Source organism: Ochlerotatus camptorhynchus, unplaced genomic scaffold (assembly GCF_037179485.1).
Source record: "Ochlerotatus camptorhynchus isolate MF236.1 unplaced genomic scaffold, CSIRO-AGI_Acam_v1.1 ptg000130l, whole genome shotgun sequence".
NCBI lineage: Eukaryota > Metazoa > Arthropoda > Insecta > Diptera > Culicidae > Ochlerotatus > Ochlerotatus camptorhynchus.
The window spans coordinates 3,467,850-3,484,899 of record NW_027040620.1 but is presented as its reverse complement, the minus strand read 5'-3'; the positions used below and the strand labels follow the sequence as shown (position 1 = coordinate 3,484,899).

Below are 17,050 nucleotides of genomic sequence, written 5' to 3'. Positions count from 1 at the left end.
GGACTTACTTCTCGGATAAATTTTGGATTTAATTATATTGCATTTGTTATTTTTAACAATGTTATGCATGATTATCTTCTCCTTTTAGGTTTTTACAGACCAACAATGGTGAAGTAACACTGGAACATTAAACTGAATAATGTTGATACCATCATTTTTAATGTGGATTTTTTAATTGTATCAGATATTATGTTTGAGCCTAGGCAGTAAAGCACGGTATAACCAAGCCGGAGGCGGCGGGTTCGATTAGATTCTGACAAAAGTGCTCGTACGATGAGAAAATATAGATTTCTCATGTGATTTAAGGTAACGCATGATGGATGCTCTGTTGCTGTTTTCTGATTATTACTACATTTGAACTGTTTTTTAATTCTCATGTCATTTGATGTGTCATATGTGTCGCTTTGTTAATTGCCAGCACCTCGGTTTTGTCGTTACCGTTTTAAGTGAAATGTGTGAAAATGAAAATAAATATCATCAAGTTCCGCTTTTGAAATGGAAGTGCGAATCCCACAATGGGCGAAATCAGTAATTCCATGAATGCACTGGATGTGGATCCCGTTAAAATGGAAGCAAATTACCGAATTGCGAAGGAGAAAGCACTTTTCATGAAGTTCAAATCTGAAGAATTAGCAACCTAGCAACCAACAAGATACAATGGAGTTGAGGTACGTATGTCGCCTGCAAGGGGAAACTTAAAATACCAGCGAGTGTACGATCTTCCTCCAGAGCTTGCGGATAACGATATATCATTGGTGCTGGGGAAATACGGAAAAGTGAAGTTTGGTATCTGAGAGAAATTTCCTATGGAGATTGGCCTCGAAATGTATACAGGTGTGTGGGTGTGTATATCGATGAGAAATGTCACAACTCGCTGTATTTTTTTTGATCTAAAGTCTGGTCGACTTAGAATCCGGACACTTTATTTATTCTACTGCAGCGCCTCTTATAGTTGGATTAGAAATGTTTTAACAGCGATTTGTTTTGAATGTACATGTGTTTCGTCTCGAATACTGCAGTATTAAAAAAATGCTCTAGATGGAAGACGAGAAAATAAAATTGATCTTGCACACCCATCTTGAAATACCGACGTGGTCAATTCGAAATATCGCAAAATTTGAAAATTGCCTGATCTCGGACGAAATTCAAGTTTGTTTTCGACTATAAATTCGCCCAGAAACTGGTGATCTGGCACAGAATTTGCAGCGATGGTCTCGAGGCTGTATCTTCAAAAAAGCCTGGAGGAATGTGTACTACCTTTCATTAGGGCTCACAAAGATCCAGTGAAGTTCTGGCCAGATTTGACAAGCTGCCACTACAGCCGGGAAATGGTACCGCAATAAGGTGGATTTCATCGACAAGGATATAAATCCACCCAAATGCCCGCATTTTCGCCCAATCGAAAAGTATTGGGCAATTATCAAGCAAAATTAAAAAAAAAATGGGAAAGATGACTCAGGACGCTGTACAGATGGTTCAATGTTGAAAACAAATTGCCGCTGAGGTTTACCAGTCCAGTGTGCGGATGATGATGGCGGAAATTCCAAAGAAAGTCTTTGAGTTCATCCGAACGCTGTCGGAGTAATTTTGCATTTTTTTTTTTATGAAACGTCATTTTGACTAAATTACATTTTTCGATCCCGAGATGCACCTGGTTCTATGTGTTTAGATTCTAAGTGGACCATACTTTATGAATGGAACAATAACATATATTTCTTGTGCAAGGTAGAGGGGCAACGAAGGAATTCCTGCCCCAAGTGGACGGTCAGTGGAAGCAGTCAGAAATGTAAAAACAAAAACAAGGCAAAGGGCATAGCGGGAGCAGGAAGTACGCTGGTGTGGCAGGAGGTGTAACAGAGGAAGATGTAGAGGTGCTTGATGAAGAAGTAGTAGAAATTGACGCGATGACCCGGAGGCCGAGGAAAACTGGTAAGAGAAAGTGACCCATGTAACAAATTTGGCATTATGAGGGTTTCTTAGACCATGATTTAGACTTGAAGAGTGCTTTAAAACTTTGATAAAACTAGCAATGTTACTTGGGAAGCGATGCTCAGAAACAGAAACCACAAACATCCGAATGATGCGAAGTCTGGATTCGTAGACTGGGCGGAAAAGTCGGAGAAAGAAATGGTACAACATGCAGACACAGGATTACCGTGTGCTTTCTCTACACTTTCGCCACTCAGTAAACATCAGAAGATCTCTTCAAGACCTCCATCCATCCGACACGAGTTCGGAATAGTGTTGCAATTAATTGTAAAAATGTTTCAAAGGTTTTCGTCTCCGTATTGTTTTTTTTTTAAACAATGAGCATTATAAAAAAAAATAATAAAATATTAACATTTTTTATATTCTTGCACAGAAATAGATTTTTAAGAAATCTGAATTTGCTTTCTGTGCAAAAGTAATAAAAACTATGTTAAAAAACCGTGTCTAAATTTATCTAAAAGTTCTTGTTTTTGTCGAATTTGATTTCTAGGAAATGCCAGAAGAACTAGCATTTTTATATTAAAATGGTTTACAAAATATTAGATGTGGTAACTTTTTGCTACTTATGCATGTTACTCCGATGGATCGGTTTCCCGTGAAGGGGTTGGCATCGGCATCACGGGCCCCCAGATGTCCGTACTTCATCGACTTACAGACCAGTACACTATATTCTCGGCAGAAGCGGTCTCTGCTTTTATTGCCACTCCCTCAAACAAGCCGATTGCCGTATTTACGGACTCCGCAAGTGTAGTTTTAGCCCTCAACTCGGACTCTATTAAGCACTCATGGATCCAAGCCATTCAGCGATATGTCCCAGAAACACTACATTTGTATGGATTCCGGGCCACTGCGGCATTCGTGGTAATACAGATGCGGATCATTTAGCGGCTTCTGGAAGCCCAACCTGAAAAAATGGGTTGCCAACAAAATCTGGGACTTATGGTCAAATACATGATCCCAATCAACTAGCATTTTCCTTAGAAAAGTGAAAGCTGACACACGAAGATGGCAAGACCCCCCTGACCACCGAACTCAGGTTGTCCTGGCAAGACTCAGAACAGGCCATACCAGAGTCTCGCTTAACTTTGCTGGGAGCAGCCCGTTCCGGAAATTTTGCGAGCTCTGCCGCACCAACTGTTCAGTGGAACACATAATCTGTCACTGTACTCAATACGAAGGCTCACGAGAGCTGTACGGAATACCGGGCAGCATTAAGGACGCACTGAGTAACGACCCGACTAGAATCACAGCATTAATGGGCTTCCTCCGCGAGGTCGGCCTCTTCGACCAAATATGAAACCTGCCAAAATCCCGACCACCGCAATACAAATGGACTTTCTTTTATCACCCAATATCTCAAACCAAAGCAAGATCGTCAGTAACTTAACAACCAAAACTCCGAAGAAAGGCAGCACATTGACAGCCTCAGTATTTAACCAGAGGAGTCCTCTTATAGACCTCCTAACATGATAAAAAAAACTTTGTAACTAGATGAGGTCCCTTCTGGACCCCACACTATCTTTTCAGGGACGAACCAGCCAACGGCTGAAAGTCTCTATAATAAAGAAATCAATATCACTTACTCATGTGTTTTTCGATATTTTCGTATATTGACAAACTTTGAGGCCGTGTATATTTTTTTTTCTGGAATGTTGCTCTTTTTTCCACATAGGATAAGTGAGCCAGTTATGGCAGAGTGCTCCTGTTTATGGCCCTAGTGTTAAACTCAAATTTGAAATAATGGCTTTAATCGCGTAGACATATGACAAAACCTATGTTCTAACCCTACATAAAATTAAATAAATAAATAAATAAAAAAAAATTGAAATAAGGGAAAAAAATTTGGTAACAAAAATGGCAATTATAAAAGGGTCAATTAAGGAACCGCATTGGGCAAAAACTGATTCGCATATCCTACTCATTTGCATTTGTAGTATTTATAAGCGACCCTATTGGGTTATGTATCACTAATAAACGAAGGGAAGATAACAAATTGAGACATACTTGTAGCGTTGCGGGGTTACACTTAGTCATAATCCAAAATCTTAAACTACACACTTAAAAAAATTCATGTAAATTGAGGTGTTTTGAGACTGACATATACGAGCGTCATTTTTGACATAAAATTGATTCGTAATAGACGCAAAACTCAGCTCAATCTAATTTACTTTTCGTCGAGTACCGAACTTTTCAATCTCGGAGCACTTAATTTTACATGACATGTTTGTTTACGTCTCATCCTTTATGTCAAAGATGGATTCCGTCACGTGTAAAATTAGGTATTTCTAAGTGTGTAACTTATACTATTGTACAGTTATAGCACCTTCGATCCCGCAATTGAATGTTATACTGGATATAGAAAATATCAGAGATCTTAGATGCGAAAAACTTTTCCAAAAACATCACAACTCTCATCCTTAAAGCAATCATCGCTGGACCCTGTACTATCTTAAATCCCATAACGGAGAAACTACGGAGTAAAAATTAACCGCGTATTAAAACCCACGTAGGAATTACGAATACTCACAGTAAAATTAAAAAAAAAAAACACAATCACACAGTTGAAAACATGGGGACGCATGGTGCAAACTATGCATCCTATCCTATCATGATTGATATGAACCAGTTCAAAAGGTTTAAGAAAATTGATTGTAAAAATATCAATACAAATCCATAAATCGAAAAAAAAAAGTATATTTCCGCAAATTGAAAGTCCCATCAATCAAAATTGAAAGCGCACATTGCTGCTGAACATTCACTTCAACTCAACAGCATTTCCTACGTCATCTTCAATCACCGTCCCAACCCCGTACCCAGCTTGATGCAACAATGTTTATACCTTCCCGTTGTGCGTCTCCTCCGACTCAGACTCGTTCTGGACATGCATCGCCGAATACGGGTCAGACTTTTGCGAGTGGTTAAGCGGGCTTCCTCTGCCACCGAGCGTCCCTCGTCCGTGTTGAAGATGTCCGAACATATCGAGGACGAATCCTGACGACGTTTGTCGTAGATCTTACTAGTTGCAGAGGAATAAACTGATTCACTTTGTAACGACACGCACAGCTCCTCCAGTGATGAGTTGAGATTAGCCTCGACAACTGCCGATTCGTTGAGCTTGGTCTGATGACGGCCGTCCGCTACTGACGATGACGACAGATTGTTGCGGGTGATGGATTTTCTTTTCTGTGTTAGTCCACGGAACAGTGAGAATAGTACAAATACAGCAACAATCATATCATTGTTTGTTGAATTGATACCGAATTCAAATTTTCTAATATTAACACAGCACGGCACAGCTACGTTGGTTAGTTAATCATCAGCACTGTTGTTTTGTAAGGTTTCGCCTCGCACTAGTTGAGAAGATTTTCCACTTACTAGGTCTTGGTGCGATATAGGATGCATTCACAACATGCACGGTGCACGGAAAGGTGAGGGGAAGATACACTTTTCCTTCCTAGAATTGCAGTGCCCTAATTTCCGGAGAAGAACTCTTGCACTCCCCCTTGACACGAACGGGAGAATTATGCAAGTTCACTTTCCGTCGGAGATTTCGTATCACTTTACACCACTGATAGGCTGACTGTTACAGGTTTTAGAAAAGTTTCAAAGCTTAGAAAATGAGCAAACAGTCACATTTTATTTATAGACCGAAATACAGAGGAAGGTCCATAACGGGAAGAAGGAAAATTTTCGAGCTCAAATGTAAATAATGCTATCTCGTATGGTCGGTTTCTAAAAAGTATTCGCTGCTTCCATGCCGGACAAGTACGCCTGCCCAGATTCTATAATCAATCATTGTGGTAATTGTTGTCGGCGCAGACGCTTGCAATGTCTCTCGATTTGGCACACCAGCACCCATACAGCGAAGGGTATCGCGAGGCAGCTGTGGGCCGTCGAATTGGGAATAATGGTGTGCAATTGGAGAAACTCAAGAGCTACCTGATAGACTTATTATATTAAATATTCATGATTTATCAAAATATTCGCAGATTGTGGAATAGGTGATATTGACTTTTATCACCCATAGAATCAAATTCAAAATCTGCATCATTACGATTATTTTCAATATAGCCGCAAAAGACTATTGGTCTGTTCCTCTACTTGATTTTGTTTAGCTTTTGCTGTGCATCATATGCTACGGAAAGTGCGGGAACATACTTATGATTTTTTCTGTACAAAATCTTATATACAAGCAAGTACGGGAAGAACCTCATGTTTTATAGGTCTATCGACAATATGATAAACAAGAATGTTCACGGTATCTTGCAAAAACGTTGATAAGAATGCATAGGAATAGTACAGGAATGAATGGGATAAAAACAGACGCTGATTGGCAGGAGTGGGCAGGGGGGGGGGCGGTTGTGGTCCACCCCGGGTGTATCCATAAGGGGGAGGTTAACACCCGACAGGATAATGTGGTTAAAATTTTTAATTTGTTGAATGTTAGCCCGACACTTACTTAAGAGAGATGCAGAGAACTCTACGACTCCTCTTAAGCTTGTTTTAGACAGGGCAAGTCAATTGATCAAGTCAGTTGAATTCAACTGACTTGAACGCGAATTGAACGTGTAAACCATGTGTAAAGTGTCACGGGAAGGCTGGAATTTTGTTAGTAGGGAGGGAAAGTCATATGATACGCTCAGCCGGCATTGTTGGCAATCGTTATATAAAGTATTTAATAAATAAAACCTGTAAATCATTTATCCGTTTACCGTTGTTGCTGCCCATTACATAAACCCATTATTCAAAACAGTCTTCAGATTCCGGAATTACGAAACGTTAACTCCTCGATCCTGTTGCTCCTTTGGCCCAAACATTCGGTTGCTCCTAAACATATGTACAATCCATTCTGATCGATAAGATGTTCTAATGTGTAAAATGTTATTTATAATGTGTGGAATCGTAGGAATGAGCATTGTACACTGTTATACAGAATTTATTCAATACATTTGCTTATTTGTGACTCTGAATTGTTTGTTGGGCTTTTATTTTGCCCTATGTTATTGATACGTTGAACTGGCATGGTTCTTAAAAAATACCAAAATGGACTTAAACATTCCAAAAAGGCCGAAAACATTTAAATCGTTTTTTAAACGCCAAACAAGATCTTCAAAGCAGACCCAAGGACGCCAAAAAAGCCGAAAGCGGCCAAAACCCCCAAAATAACCTTGAGAACCCAAAAATGTTAATGATCGAGAGTTGCAAAAATGGCTTCACAAACGCCAACATGTCTTTGAAATCTGCAAAATGGCTTGAATAATCGGAAACTTCAATGACAAACGTTAAAATACTCCTATAATTAAATGATAAAACATCCCTAAAAACGCAAAATGGAAACACCAAAGTATTTAAGGCTATTTAAGGGAATTAAAAAGATATTATTCAAGTAACTCCACCCACTCCAAAATTCTTTCATAAAGAATTATTTTAAGAAGTATGACTTGTCATAAGAGAGCCTTCTTTAGCTCAATCGGTAAATGTGCAGCTCTTAAGAAAGACAGATATAAGATATTTTTTCGATCTCCCTGCGTATCCTTTATAGCTTTTTTTACCATTGCCATAATTTCGCCGAGGGGTGATTCGCCTTTGACATTAGATGCTTACCATGTTTATGTCACAGTTGTAGCACCGACAAACCGACATGACACTTAATTCTGACTTATGCCCGAAAATCGTAAACGGTCGATTTAAATGTGCAGTGATCCGAACTGTCAAAACCATAGAATTTTTTGATCTAGATAAAAAATAATTTGTCCAGAATTGATCAGACACGAACCAATTCATAACTTTTGCATGCGGGCTCATGGCTTAGCTAAATATTTCCCGCGAACCCGGAGCCAGATGTCATTAGTGTGCTTTGGTCGGAAATTTTATTGGTTTTGCTATGGTAATTCATGTCGGTTTGTCGGTGGTTGTAGAATAATTTTCAAAAGTGACAGGTGAAAAATGAACCATTCAACAGACCAAGGAGGAAGGGCCACAGGATCAGGCCAAGCTGAGCCAGGAATATCAGGACAGAACTGCTAGAAGAAACTCGAACTGATTTTTTTTTTCCTTGATTTGTTTTCCGTCGATCTTGTTTTCCGTGCTGAGCACCAATGCTACCGACGCCAGGGAGGCAGCTCCCACACCTAGACCCTACCTATCGACCCATCAACTCATGAACCGGGGACCAACGGTTTTACGAAGGAAGGCGTGATCAGAGATGTTATGCCTCAGAACATCCCGGCGGTGCCGACTGGGATTGAACCCAGGCCTGCTGGGGGGAGAGGTAATCACGCTTACCACTACATCACAGGCACCGCTAACTGAAAAATTAATAATACGAAAAGGAAAATCCCGAGTTGGAGAAGCACGATTTGGAGTTGAGACAGATTTGGGAAGCACAAACGATGAATCACGAACAGCTGCGGTCGTTCAACATGAAGCTGGACGAGGTGATTGGCCGTCAGAAGCGAACACTCGGACAACTCTTGGTTCTGGACGGAGAAGGTGCACTACCACCTCATAACAGCAACAGAGTTAATGCAATGCTGCTAATCAGAACGTGCTGGTTCAAACTGTTACCGAGATCCGAATAACTCGTGGTAGGTTTGACAGTTATTTTTAACAAAATATAAAAAAAAAACTGAGTGGATCTGGGCAACTTCAACCAAGTGCGGGTTTCGTCATTATACATAGCTATTATCACGCGCGGTTCGAACTTTAGGAAAATTATGAAAGCCCACTTTTTGTCGGCCATATTTTTCGTTGCCCCCATCCATGTAACACTTTACTTGCACTTTTCTGTATCTGAGAAATTATGGCACTTCTGAATAATGATTAAAATTAAATTATGCCCAAAATCGACTCAACCAAAATGAAAATCAGATTTGTTTTGCTTGCGCAGATTTTTTTTTTACAATCATAACCATCCTGGTCTTTGCAATAATATTCGTCATATGTCAGAAAGGGGTGATTCAAATTTGATGGTGCTCCAGCATAAAAAGCTGGATAGATTTGAATGATTGAACTTGGCACACAATTATTATTTTTTTTCCTTTGGTTTGTTTTTTCCGTCGATCTTGTTTTCCGTGCTGAGCACCAATGCTACCGACGTGCCAGGAAGGCAGCTCTCCCACACCTGGACCCTACCTATCGACCCATCAACTCATGAACCGGGGACCAACGGCTTTACTTCCCATCCGAAGGAAGGCGTGATCAGAGATGTTATGCCTCAGAACATCCCGACGGCGCCGACTGGGATTGAACCCAGGCCTGCTGGGGTGAGAGGTAATCACGCTTACCACTACACCACCGGCGCCGTTGGCACACAATTATAATAATGTACAAATGACCGGCTTAGAAAGCCGGTTAACCTAATTAAAAACTGTGGAAGTGTTCAAAGAACACTAAGTTGAGAGCCGGCGTAAAGTTCCAGTAGATCACATGAGGCAAATTTGCTCATCGCTGAGTTCCTTCACTTTTTGTGATTTATGAGTAAACTGAACTTAAATTTGGGTTGATCTCTAATAAACCGTCGAGGGGCGGTAAGAATGGTGATTTTTGCCAATGAAATCACATGGAACAGTTAATAAAATTTCGAATTTTACGCCAATTTGCTATTTGACTATTTACTGCCAACTTAGCATGTGGCAATATTGTTGTTCACGGAACAGCCCTGCCCAAATTTTCAAAACTTGTCTTTTCAATAGACTTTTTCTATGTTCGATGACCATGTATCAAGCTTAATTTTGTTCATTTCTCATTTATTCTGGGCTAAAATTCATAATGATGAATAACATTGGACTAAACTTATATCATTCGTGAGATCCTCCGCACATTGGGTAGCGCTGGTCTAGAACATAACGCTATCCCAAAGTAATTTCGGTGATATTTCTAATATTTAAGCAAAGCGATGTCTTTTAAAACGCAGAGCCGTGTAGCAAGCTCGCTGGTCTCATGCACGCCTGTAGAGCGGTACAGCCTTTTGCTTTAACAATTTTCACTTCAATGCTACGTAGATACATACATAGATTTTTTCCATCGCGCTCGTTTCACGTAAGTGTTACGTGATCCTCATATGAAAGTTCTCATTTCAGTGAGCAAGATGGTCACTGGATTATCATGTGGAAGTTATGTGATTCTTTCGATGGAATTCATGGTGGTTTTCAATGATTTTTATTCCGGTTTAAATAAAATGTATTCTTGATTTCAAATGAAAAAATATCCTACAGTATTTCTTGACCATTGTATATTTATTGTGGAAAATATAAACACACAAGAAGAAATTAATTCGAGCGAAACTGGACTCGGGAAGGATATGGGCCACATATGATACAAGGGCATTTAACTCGCATTTCAATCCATGGTACTCATTGTCGTCAGACTAAAACAAAAAAACATGTTACAAATTATTCTCACCATAAAATTTGTCTATAAAAACATGTTCAGCCATTATACTTACAACACGAAATTGTCTCACGGAAATAAACCCCAAGATTTTAACTGGCATGTAAACATGCAGATTGCAGTTCCACCATATTGTGTACCATTATGAGTGAGGCACTTCCCATTGATACATATGTGGTATCTCGTAGAATCTATTTGTGTAACGTAAATGAGACATAAAAGGGAAAAGAGAGACTTCACGTGATTTTCACGTAACAATACCGTTTCGATTATTTTGTGTGCAGTAGAACATATGGTAAAATGTTTCCGCCCTAAAAAGTCGTGTGGCACAGTGAGATTACATTACTACTTAGTATTTCTATATAATAGCTTTGCTCAATACGAAAATCTCCAGATGTTTGTAACTCTTGTCTCCTCTACAGGGAAAATTAAAAATAAGAAGAACAAAGGGCCACCCACATTAGATCCGGATCTGACGCGTAGCGAGAAAGCGACAGCCAAATCTATTGTTTTTCGGTCAAATTTACGACAACGCAACGCAAACGGATCTAATGCGGGTGGCTTTTTGTTTTCTTAAAGGTGGACATTTCAGGGAGGCGTCATTGTTCCTTAATAACTGAATTTAGATTTTCTCAGATTAAGTGAATAAAAAATAAAACAATGAATAAATAAATAAAATTACAAATGTAGTACCTGAGCCCACTGCACACCTAATACAGACAGGATGACTGGCTTCATTGTGAGTGAGATCCGGAAAACAGGGATACCCTGCAAGCATAAGCATGTATGTGTGCACGAGAGATGGAGAGAAAACTGTGTGAATATTGGCGTGCATTCGTCGAGCGTACGAGTTTTGATGCTTCGGATAAAATATCCATGGAAAGCAACATGCTATTCTATGTTTTTTTTTTCATGATAACTATACATGCCAAAGCTAAAGCATGCTCATGTTTATGTGCGCTAGACTTGAATATGAGAGTATTTTCCTGCAGCCAGGCCATTACAAGGACCGCACTGTTTTTGCTATGACGACATAGCCTTCATAAATTTTGCGGCCGCTCTAAAGCCTACTGGGTGATGTAAGAAAAATGCAACAGCCTACTTTGTTGTAATACTTACTCCAATGCTTCAGCGTTTATGTAACAGGAGGTTCTTTCTTCTTTAGTCTGCTCACTACGTATGTTCAGATGGGCAGGACTGAGAATTGAAATTCTGCGATTAAATTGGAGGCTTTTTTTGAGCTTCAACTCATTGCTCGCTTCCATTTCACTAAACATTTTTTCGAAGCCAGAAGAAATTCCTAGCTGTGGGTTTGTTGAAAGTGACGGTGCCGAAGAAATTGCGACCAATCCGGAAAATGTGTGGGGAGACTTCAAAGACGGGGAGGCAAGCGCTTGATGAAAACCAGAAGAAGCAGCTCCAAGGCTGGACAAACTTTGCTGCGTCGTTGCTGCGCTGCTGCTCTGCAGAAAACTGTGGAACTTGGTTTTCTTCGAGGATACCGAGGACGCCGTCGACGCGGATGACGAAGTTAGTACAGATTGAAATGATTGTACGCTTGCGTTTGTAGTCACACTTGTTGCTGCAAAATTCCCATGAAATCGAACGTTTTCCATCAGTCGGTCGGGTTTCAGGCCATAATCACCGATTGCTTCGGCAACTTGTTCCTCGGCCGAATCAGGCTCTTGGACGACCACATGGTGGTGTTGTTGTTGATGTTGTTGTTGTTGTTGTTGTTGTTGTTTTTGTTGCTGTTGCTGTTGTTGGTACTGGTGTTGGAACATTGATCTAATATGCTGCTGCTGCTGCTGAACATACCCTTCCAAGGGGCACACTTTGTCGTCCTCCTCTTCCATCTTTCGAGTCACGATAGGTGATGGGAAAAGTCGGTAAACGAAAAAAAGTTTTCTTTTCGAGCTAATTCACTGTTTTCCTCTTCAATCCGCTTTGGTGAGTTGCTTGTTACACTTTTGTAACCTTCATTAGCCTACACGAGGTCACAAAGGCGTAAATTATAAGTACATTGATTATTTTTTCCTGTATTAAGCGTTGTGCACAACCCAGATGGTTGTTCAAGAATACGTATATGTTTAGATCACACTTCGGTTAAACATTTTTGCTCCGGAATTCGTAGCAGATGCTTGACGTAAGGAGCGACGTTTCCGTTTGACACATTCGTGATTAATTAATTAGTAAAATCGGGAATTTCATTCCGACATTTAATAGTCTCGATTAATTCTATAAAAACAATTTCGTAACCGTGGCAACAATGTTTATTTTTCATTTACGACCTTCATTTCGCACAATAAATAGAACGGATTGAGTTGGCTTAAGGTGAGAAATCACAGTGAAGGGAATTTCCCAAACGAAGTCCTCTATAACCTAAGTTTACATCTTCACAAATTTCAATCCTCCTTTCTGAACGCTTGTTCACACAATGACTTGGAATAAATAGAAAAATAAGCTACGTAAATCACAATTCCACAAGGACCGTAGTTCGTTACACTCTTCGTCATTCTTCATTTATATGTGTCATTCGTTGGAATTTTCTTGCGAGACCTCCATTCCTTCAGCACCATTCTACACGGTAAACCATTAATAAATTTCTTCCCACGATTAATGTTCGTGCGCTGACGTTTTTCAATCAGGAAAAAGAAAGGTAGAGCTAAGGAAAATGCGAAACTCGGGGGACACTAAGCGGTAGATATTTCATATTAAATTCACACGAGAAACAACAGCAAAAAAAAATGGATTGGATATTTCCATTGATCTCGTCTGTGGCATGCCAGAAGAAATACCTTGAGAGACGAGATGAAATATTCGGTAACCGACCGGGAATGGCAAACCGCGCCACGGACGACGGTAGTAAACTGTTCGGAAAAGTGCTAGTGCCAGTCCGCTTCACGCGCAACGCTCTATCAGAAAACTGGGAATGACAAATTTTTAATTTCGGTTTTTCGAAAGCAAACATCTTCATACACACAAATAAACGCGCTCGTTGCTCATTAGAGGCAAACTGGCGCTCGGTTTGAAAATAGGTACCCGAGTTGAGGGTGTTCAAAAAGGCACACAATCTTCTGGTGCTATTTGGTTCGTGTTCGAAACCGTTGCTTTTGACTTGGCTGATGGTGAATGATTTTTCATCCAATGTGGTGTTTCTGCTTCAAACTCAAAATATTTTGTATTTGCATGTATTTTTCCGGGTGTTGGTTGGGAAATGTGCACAAGGTAAATTGGTAAATCACAGCACAGCTAATATCACACAGCAAAAATACTGCAAAATGCAATCGTTTCATAAGTGCCATAGAATCCAATCAACAGATTTACAAAGACTTTAATAAATCACCGTATATAAAGATTGTGTAATGTGGTTGTCAAAAGCAGGGTTGTTAATCGATAATTCGATAAAGTATTTTCGTTAACGCCTGCAATAGGAAATTCGCATAGTAGGCGTTAACGAAAAGACGTTATCGAGTTATCGATTAACATCCCCGGTCAAAAGACATCTGAATTAATTTACAAATATATTCTTAAAAAATTGTATCAAATTGATTTCCGGCAATACATTGAACTTTTTTTTATTGTAAACACATTTATTACACTTGCATGAAACGCAATTTACAAGTTCAAATTATCCCAATATAAAACATAGACCAGAGCTTGAATAGATAAATCATTTTCGGTATCTAACACAAAGTTTAAACATATAAACAACTTTAGAGCCTTTCGCCCACTTCTTTGGACATACATTGGAATCAAAAGTCTCTTAATCTTACTCTTTTATCTAAGATTAACTCCAATTTCAGAAGAAGATAGATTCTTAACCCTGAGCACGAACACAACTAGAAAATTAATGTTCTAAATCTTTGAGAAAGTTTGTACAGAACTGCCATCTAGTACTGTCTTGCCGTGGAGTGCAGTTCGTCGGCATGAGGTATTTTCCAGTTGAACGACAGGAAGCATCTTGAGTTGATCGTTCAGCTGAAGTGCGATGTTTGCTGTTGATATTACTCCACATGCTAAAGGGTGATACGGTCAAAATTTGGTCAAGGGAAAACGCGTGTAAATCGGTGAAATCGTTTATTTAAAAAATCAAATTAAATTTCTTTTTCAAGTTCAATTAGTATGTATATATATTCAGTTAGGGTTCCGCTTTTCCAAATCCGAATTGCCGGGCCTTACGCTTGACCCCTGCCATCAGATTTTGTACAGCCACCTTGTCCACCTTCTTCGCCGCAGAAAGCCAGTTTGACTTGAACTGCTGCTCGCCCTTAGCAATTTTTTTTGGTCTTCTTTAGGTTCCGCTTGACAATAGCCCAGTATTTCTCAATTGGGCGGAGCTCTGGCGTGTTGGGAGGGTTCTTGTCCTTGGGAACCACCTGCACGTTGTTGGCGGCGTACCACTCCATGGCCATTTTACCGTAATGGCAAGATGCCAAATCCGGCCAAAACAGTACGGAACAACCGTGTTTCTTCAGGAAAGGCAGCAGACGTTTATTCAAACACTCTTTCACGTAAATTTCTTGGTTGACAGTCCCGGAAGCTATGAAAATGCTGCTTTTCAAGCCACAGGTACAGATGGCTTGCCAAACCAGATATTTCTTTGCGAACTTTGACAGTTTCATGTGCTTGAAAACATCTGCTACCTTTCCCCTTCCTTTTGCCGTATAAAACTCCTGTCCCGGAAGCTGCTTGTAGTCGGCTTTGACGTAGGTTTCGTCGTCCATTACCACGCAGTCAAACTTCGTCAGCATCGTCGTGTACAGCCTCCGGGATCGCGCTTTGGCCGTCGTATTTTGTTTATCATCGCGATTTGGAGTCACTACCTTCTTGTAAGTCGATAGTCCGGCTCGTTTTTTGGCTCGATGCACGGTTGTAGACGATACACCCAGCTTATTTGCGGCATCTCGGAGAGAGAGGTTAGGGTTTCGCTTGAAACTACCGGCAACTCTCTTTGTCGTCTCAGCGGCTTCCGGTTTTCGATTTCCCCCCGATCCAGACTTCCTGGCTGTCGACAAACGTTCCCCAAACACTTTAATTACATTTGTAACGGTTGATTTGGCAACTTTTAGCGATTTTGCCAACTTTGCGTGCGAGTAGCTCGGATTTTCGCGATGCGCGAGCAAAATTTTGATACGCTGCTCTTCTTGCTTGGACGGCATTTTGACAACTGAAGAGTGAATTCCAAAATCAAAATAGGAGCAACATTCTACACACACACACACCTTCAAAATGAGGGGTGTTTAGGTTTTTTAAATGCAAAATTGAAAGAAATACGTCAAGTTGATATTGACCAAATTTTGACCGTATCACCCTTTATTTAAAAATTACTCAATTTGAGTAGGATCCTCTCAGATTGGTCAAAACTGAACCTTCCCAAAAATGGGTAAACTAAGTTGCGTGAGCAAAGTTGAAAAATTAACATAATCGATTGGATTCAGGTCGATGTTGTCCATTTTTAAACTTGTCACCCTCAACATAGTTTACCCATTTTTGAGTAGGTTCAGTTCGGACCAATCTGGGTGGACCCTAATCAAATTTTGTTGGTTTTCAAATAGTGTGTATACTTTCCTCCATGCGATGGTTGGGTCTTCATCAAACATTTTAGGGCGCTTAAACTTGCCACGGAAGAAACTGTGCACTCCTGCTGATGACGGGTTTCGTATGATCTGCATTATGATCTTGGTCACTATTCCCTATATCTAATAAGTATGGATAAAGCACTGGCATGGCCGCAATTAGATTTGTGTGCCGACGAGATTTTTGCCGGTGGTGGCGTAACGCCATGTGTAACTTTCAGCGGCGACGGTGACAAGCGTGAAGAATATTTCGCTATCCCTTCTATTTTTTGATACAGGACAGCTTATACATACAAACATTGGCTTGTGCTGCTAATTTGTGCTAGTTTAATTTATTCATAATTGTATTGTTTTTTTTTGTATATGAGTATTATTTACAGTGCAAGAAGCAATGGATTACTTGTGCCATAAACCTAGATTTGTTGAAACGAGATACAAACTTTACGAGCTTTATATGGTTCAATACTAATAGCGGGGAGTATTAAAATTGAACAGTTTTCCCATTCTACAATTATTACAGCAATACCATATTTCATGAACATATTGTGTACCTTGGACCTCTTCACAATAAAGCGAATTATAACTTTCATTCAAAACAATTCACTATCAACTGTGAAATGCAACTTTTAAATTGAACTTCTAAAAAGGTTCTCTGAGCCGTTCTGAAGTTTTGATATTATTATTGCCCTGATAGAACTAAGAGAATATATTAATTTGTAACGAATTTTTGACCACAATTCGGTAAACGGTTCGGTGATTTAATAGTACATTAATTAAGTTTTACTGAGGGCACTAATATCTTTGTTGAATGACAGTTTTCGAAAATATACCTGTAATTTCAAATTGTAAATTGATATATTGATGTACGTAAATTGATTGGTGTAAACTGTAAATTGCTGCAATGCGCTGCTATATTATCGAACAACACTGTATATCCGAGATCTTGACAAGAGACTATTCAATATTTAAATTAATATTTGTTCTTTAACTTTTCTTTCTAAATCTCATTATTCCAAGTAATTCTCAAAACAATTTCTTAGTTCAAACTGTCATTTTCCAAGCCTAATAGCGTGGAGCAGCACCGGTGGTGT

The 17,050-nt window shown here is 39.7% G+C and overlaps 1 protein-coding gene across 4 annotated transcripts in view; it reads right to left on the bottom strand.

The window, feature by feature from the left end:
* LOC135700236 (3',5'-cyclic-AMP phosphodiesterase, isoforms N/G-like) overlaps nucleotides 1-13,450 on the bottom strand; it is a 36,001-nt gene extending 22,551 nt beyond the window's left edge. The window contains exons 1-2 of one of the 4 annotated variants that reach the window (XM_065220678.1): nucleotides 13,179-13,449; nucleotides 11,500-12,417 (exon numbers count right to left, since the gene is read on the bottom strand). In XM_065220678.1, coding sequence (XP_065076750.1) covers nucleotides 11,500-12,236 — 737 coding nt within the window. In that variant the 5' untranslated portion in view covers nucleotides 12,237-12,417; nucleotides 13,179-13,449. Of the gene's footprint in view, nucleotides 1-4,828; nucleotides 5,931-11,499 lie in introns of those variants that run through there. The other 3 variants (XM_065220679.1, XM_065220680.1, XM_065220681.1) reach the window with 3 other exon arrangements.
* Between the last annotated feature and the right edge of the window lie 3,600 nt (nucleotides 13,451-17,050).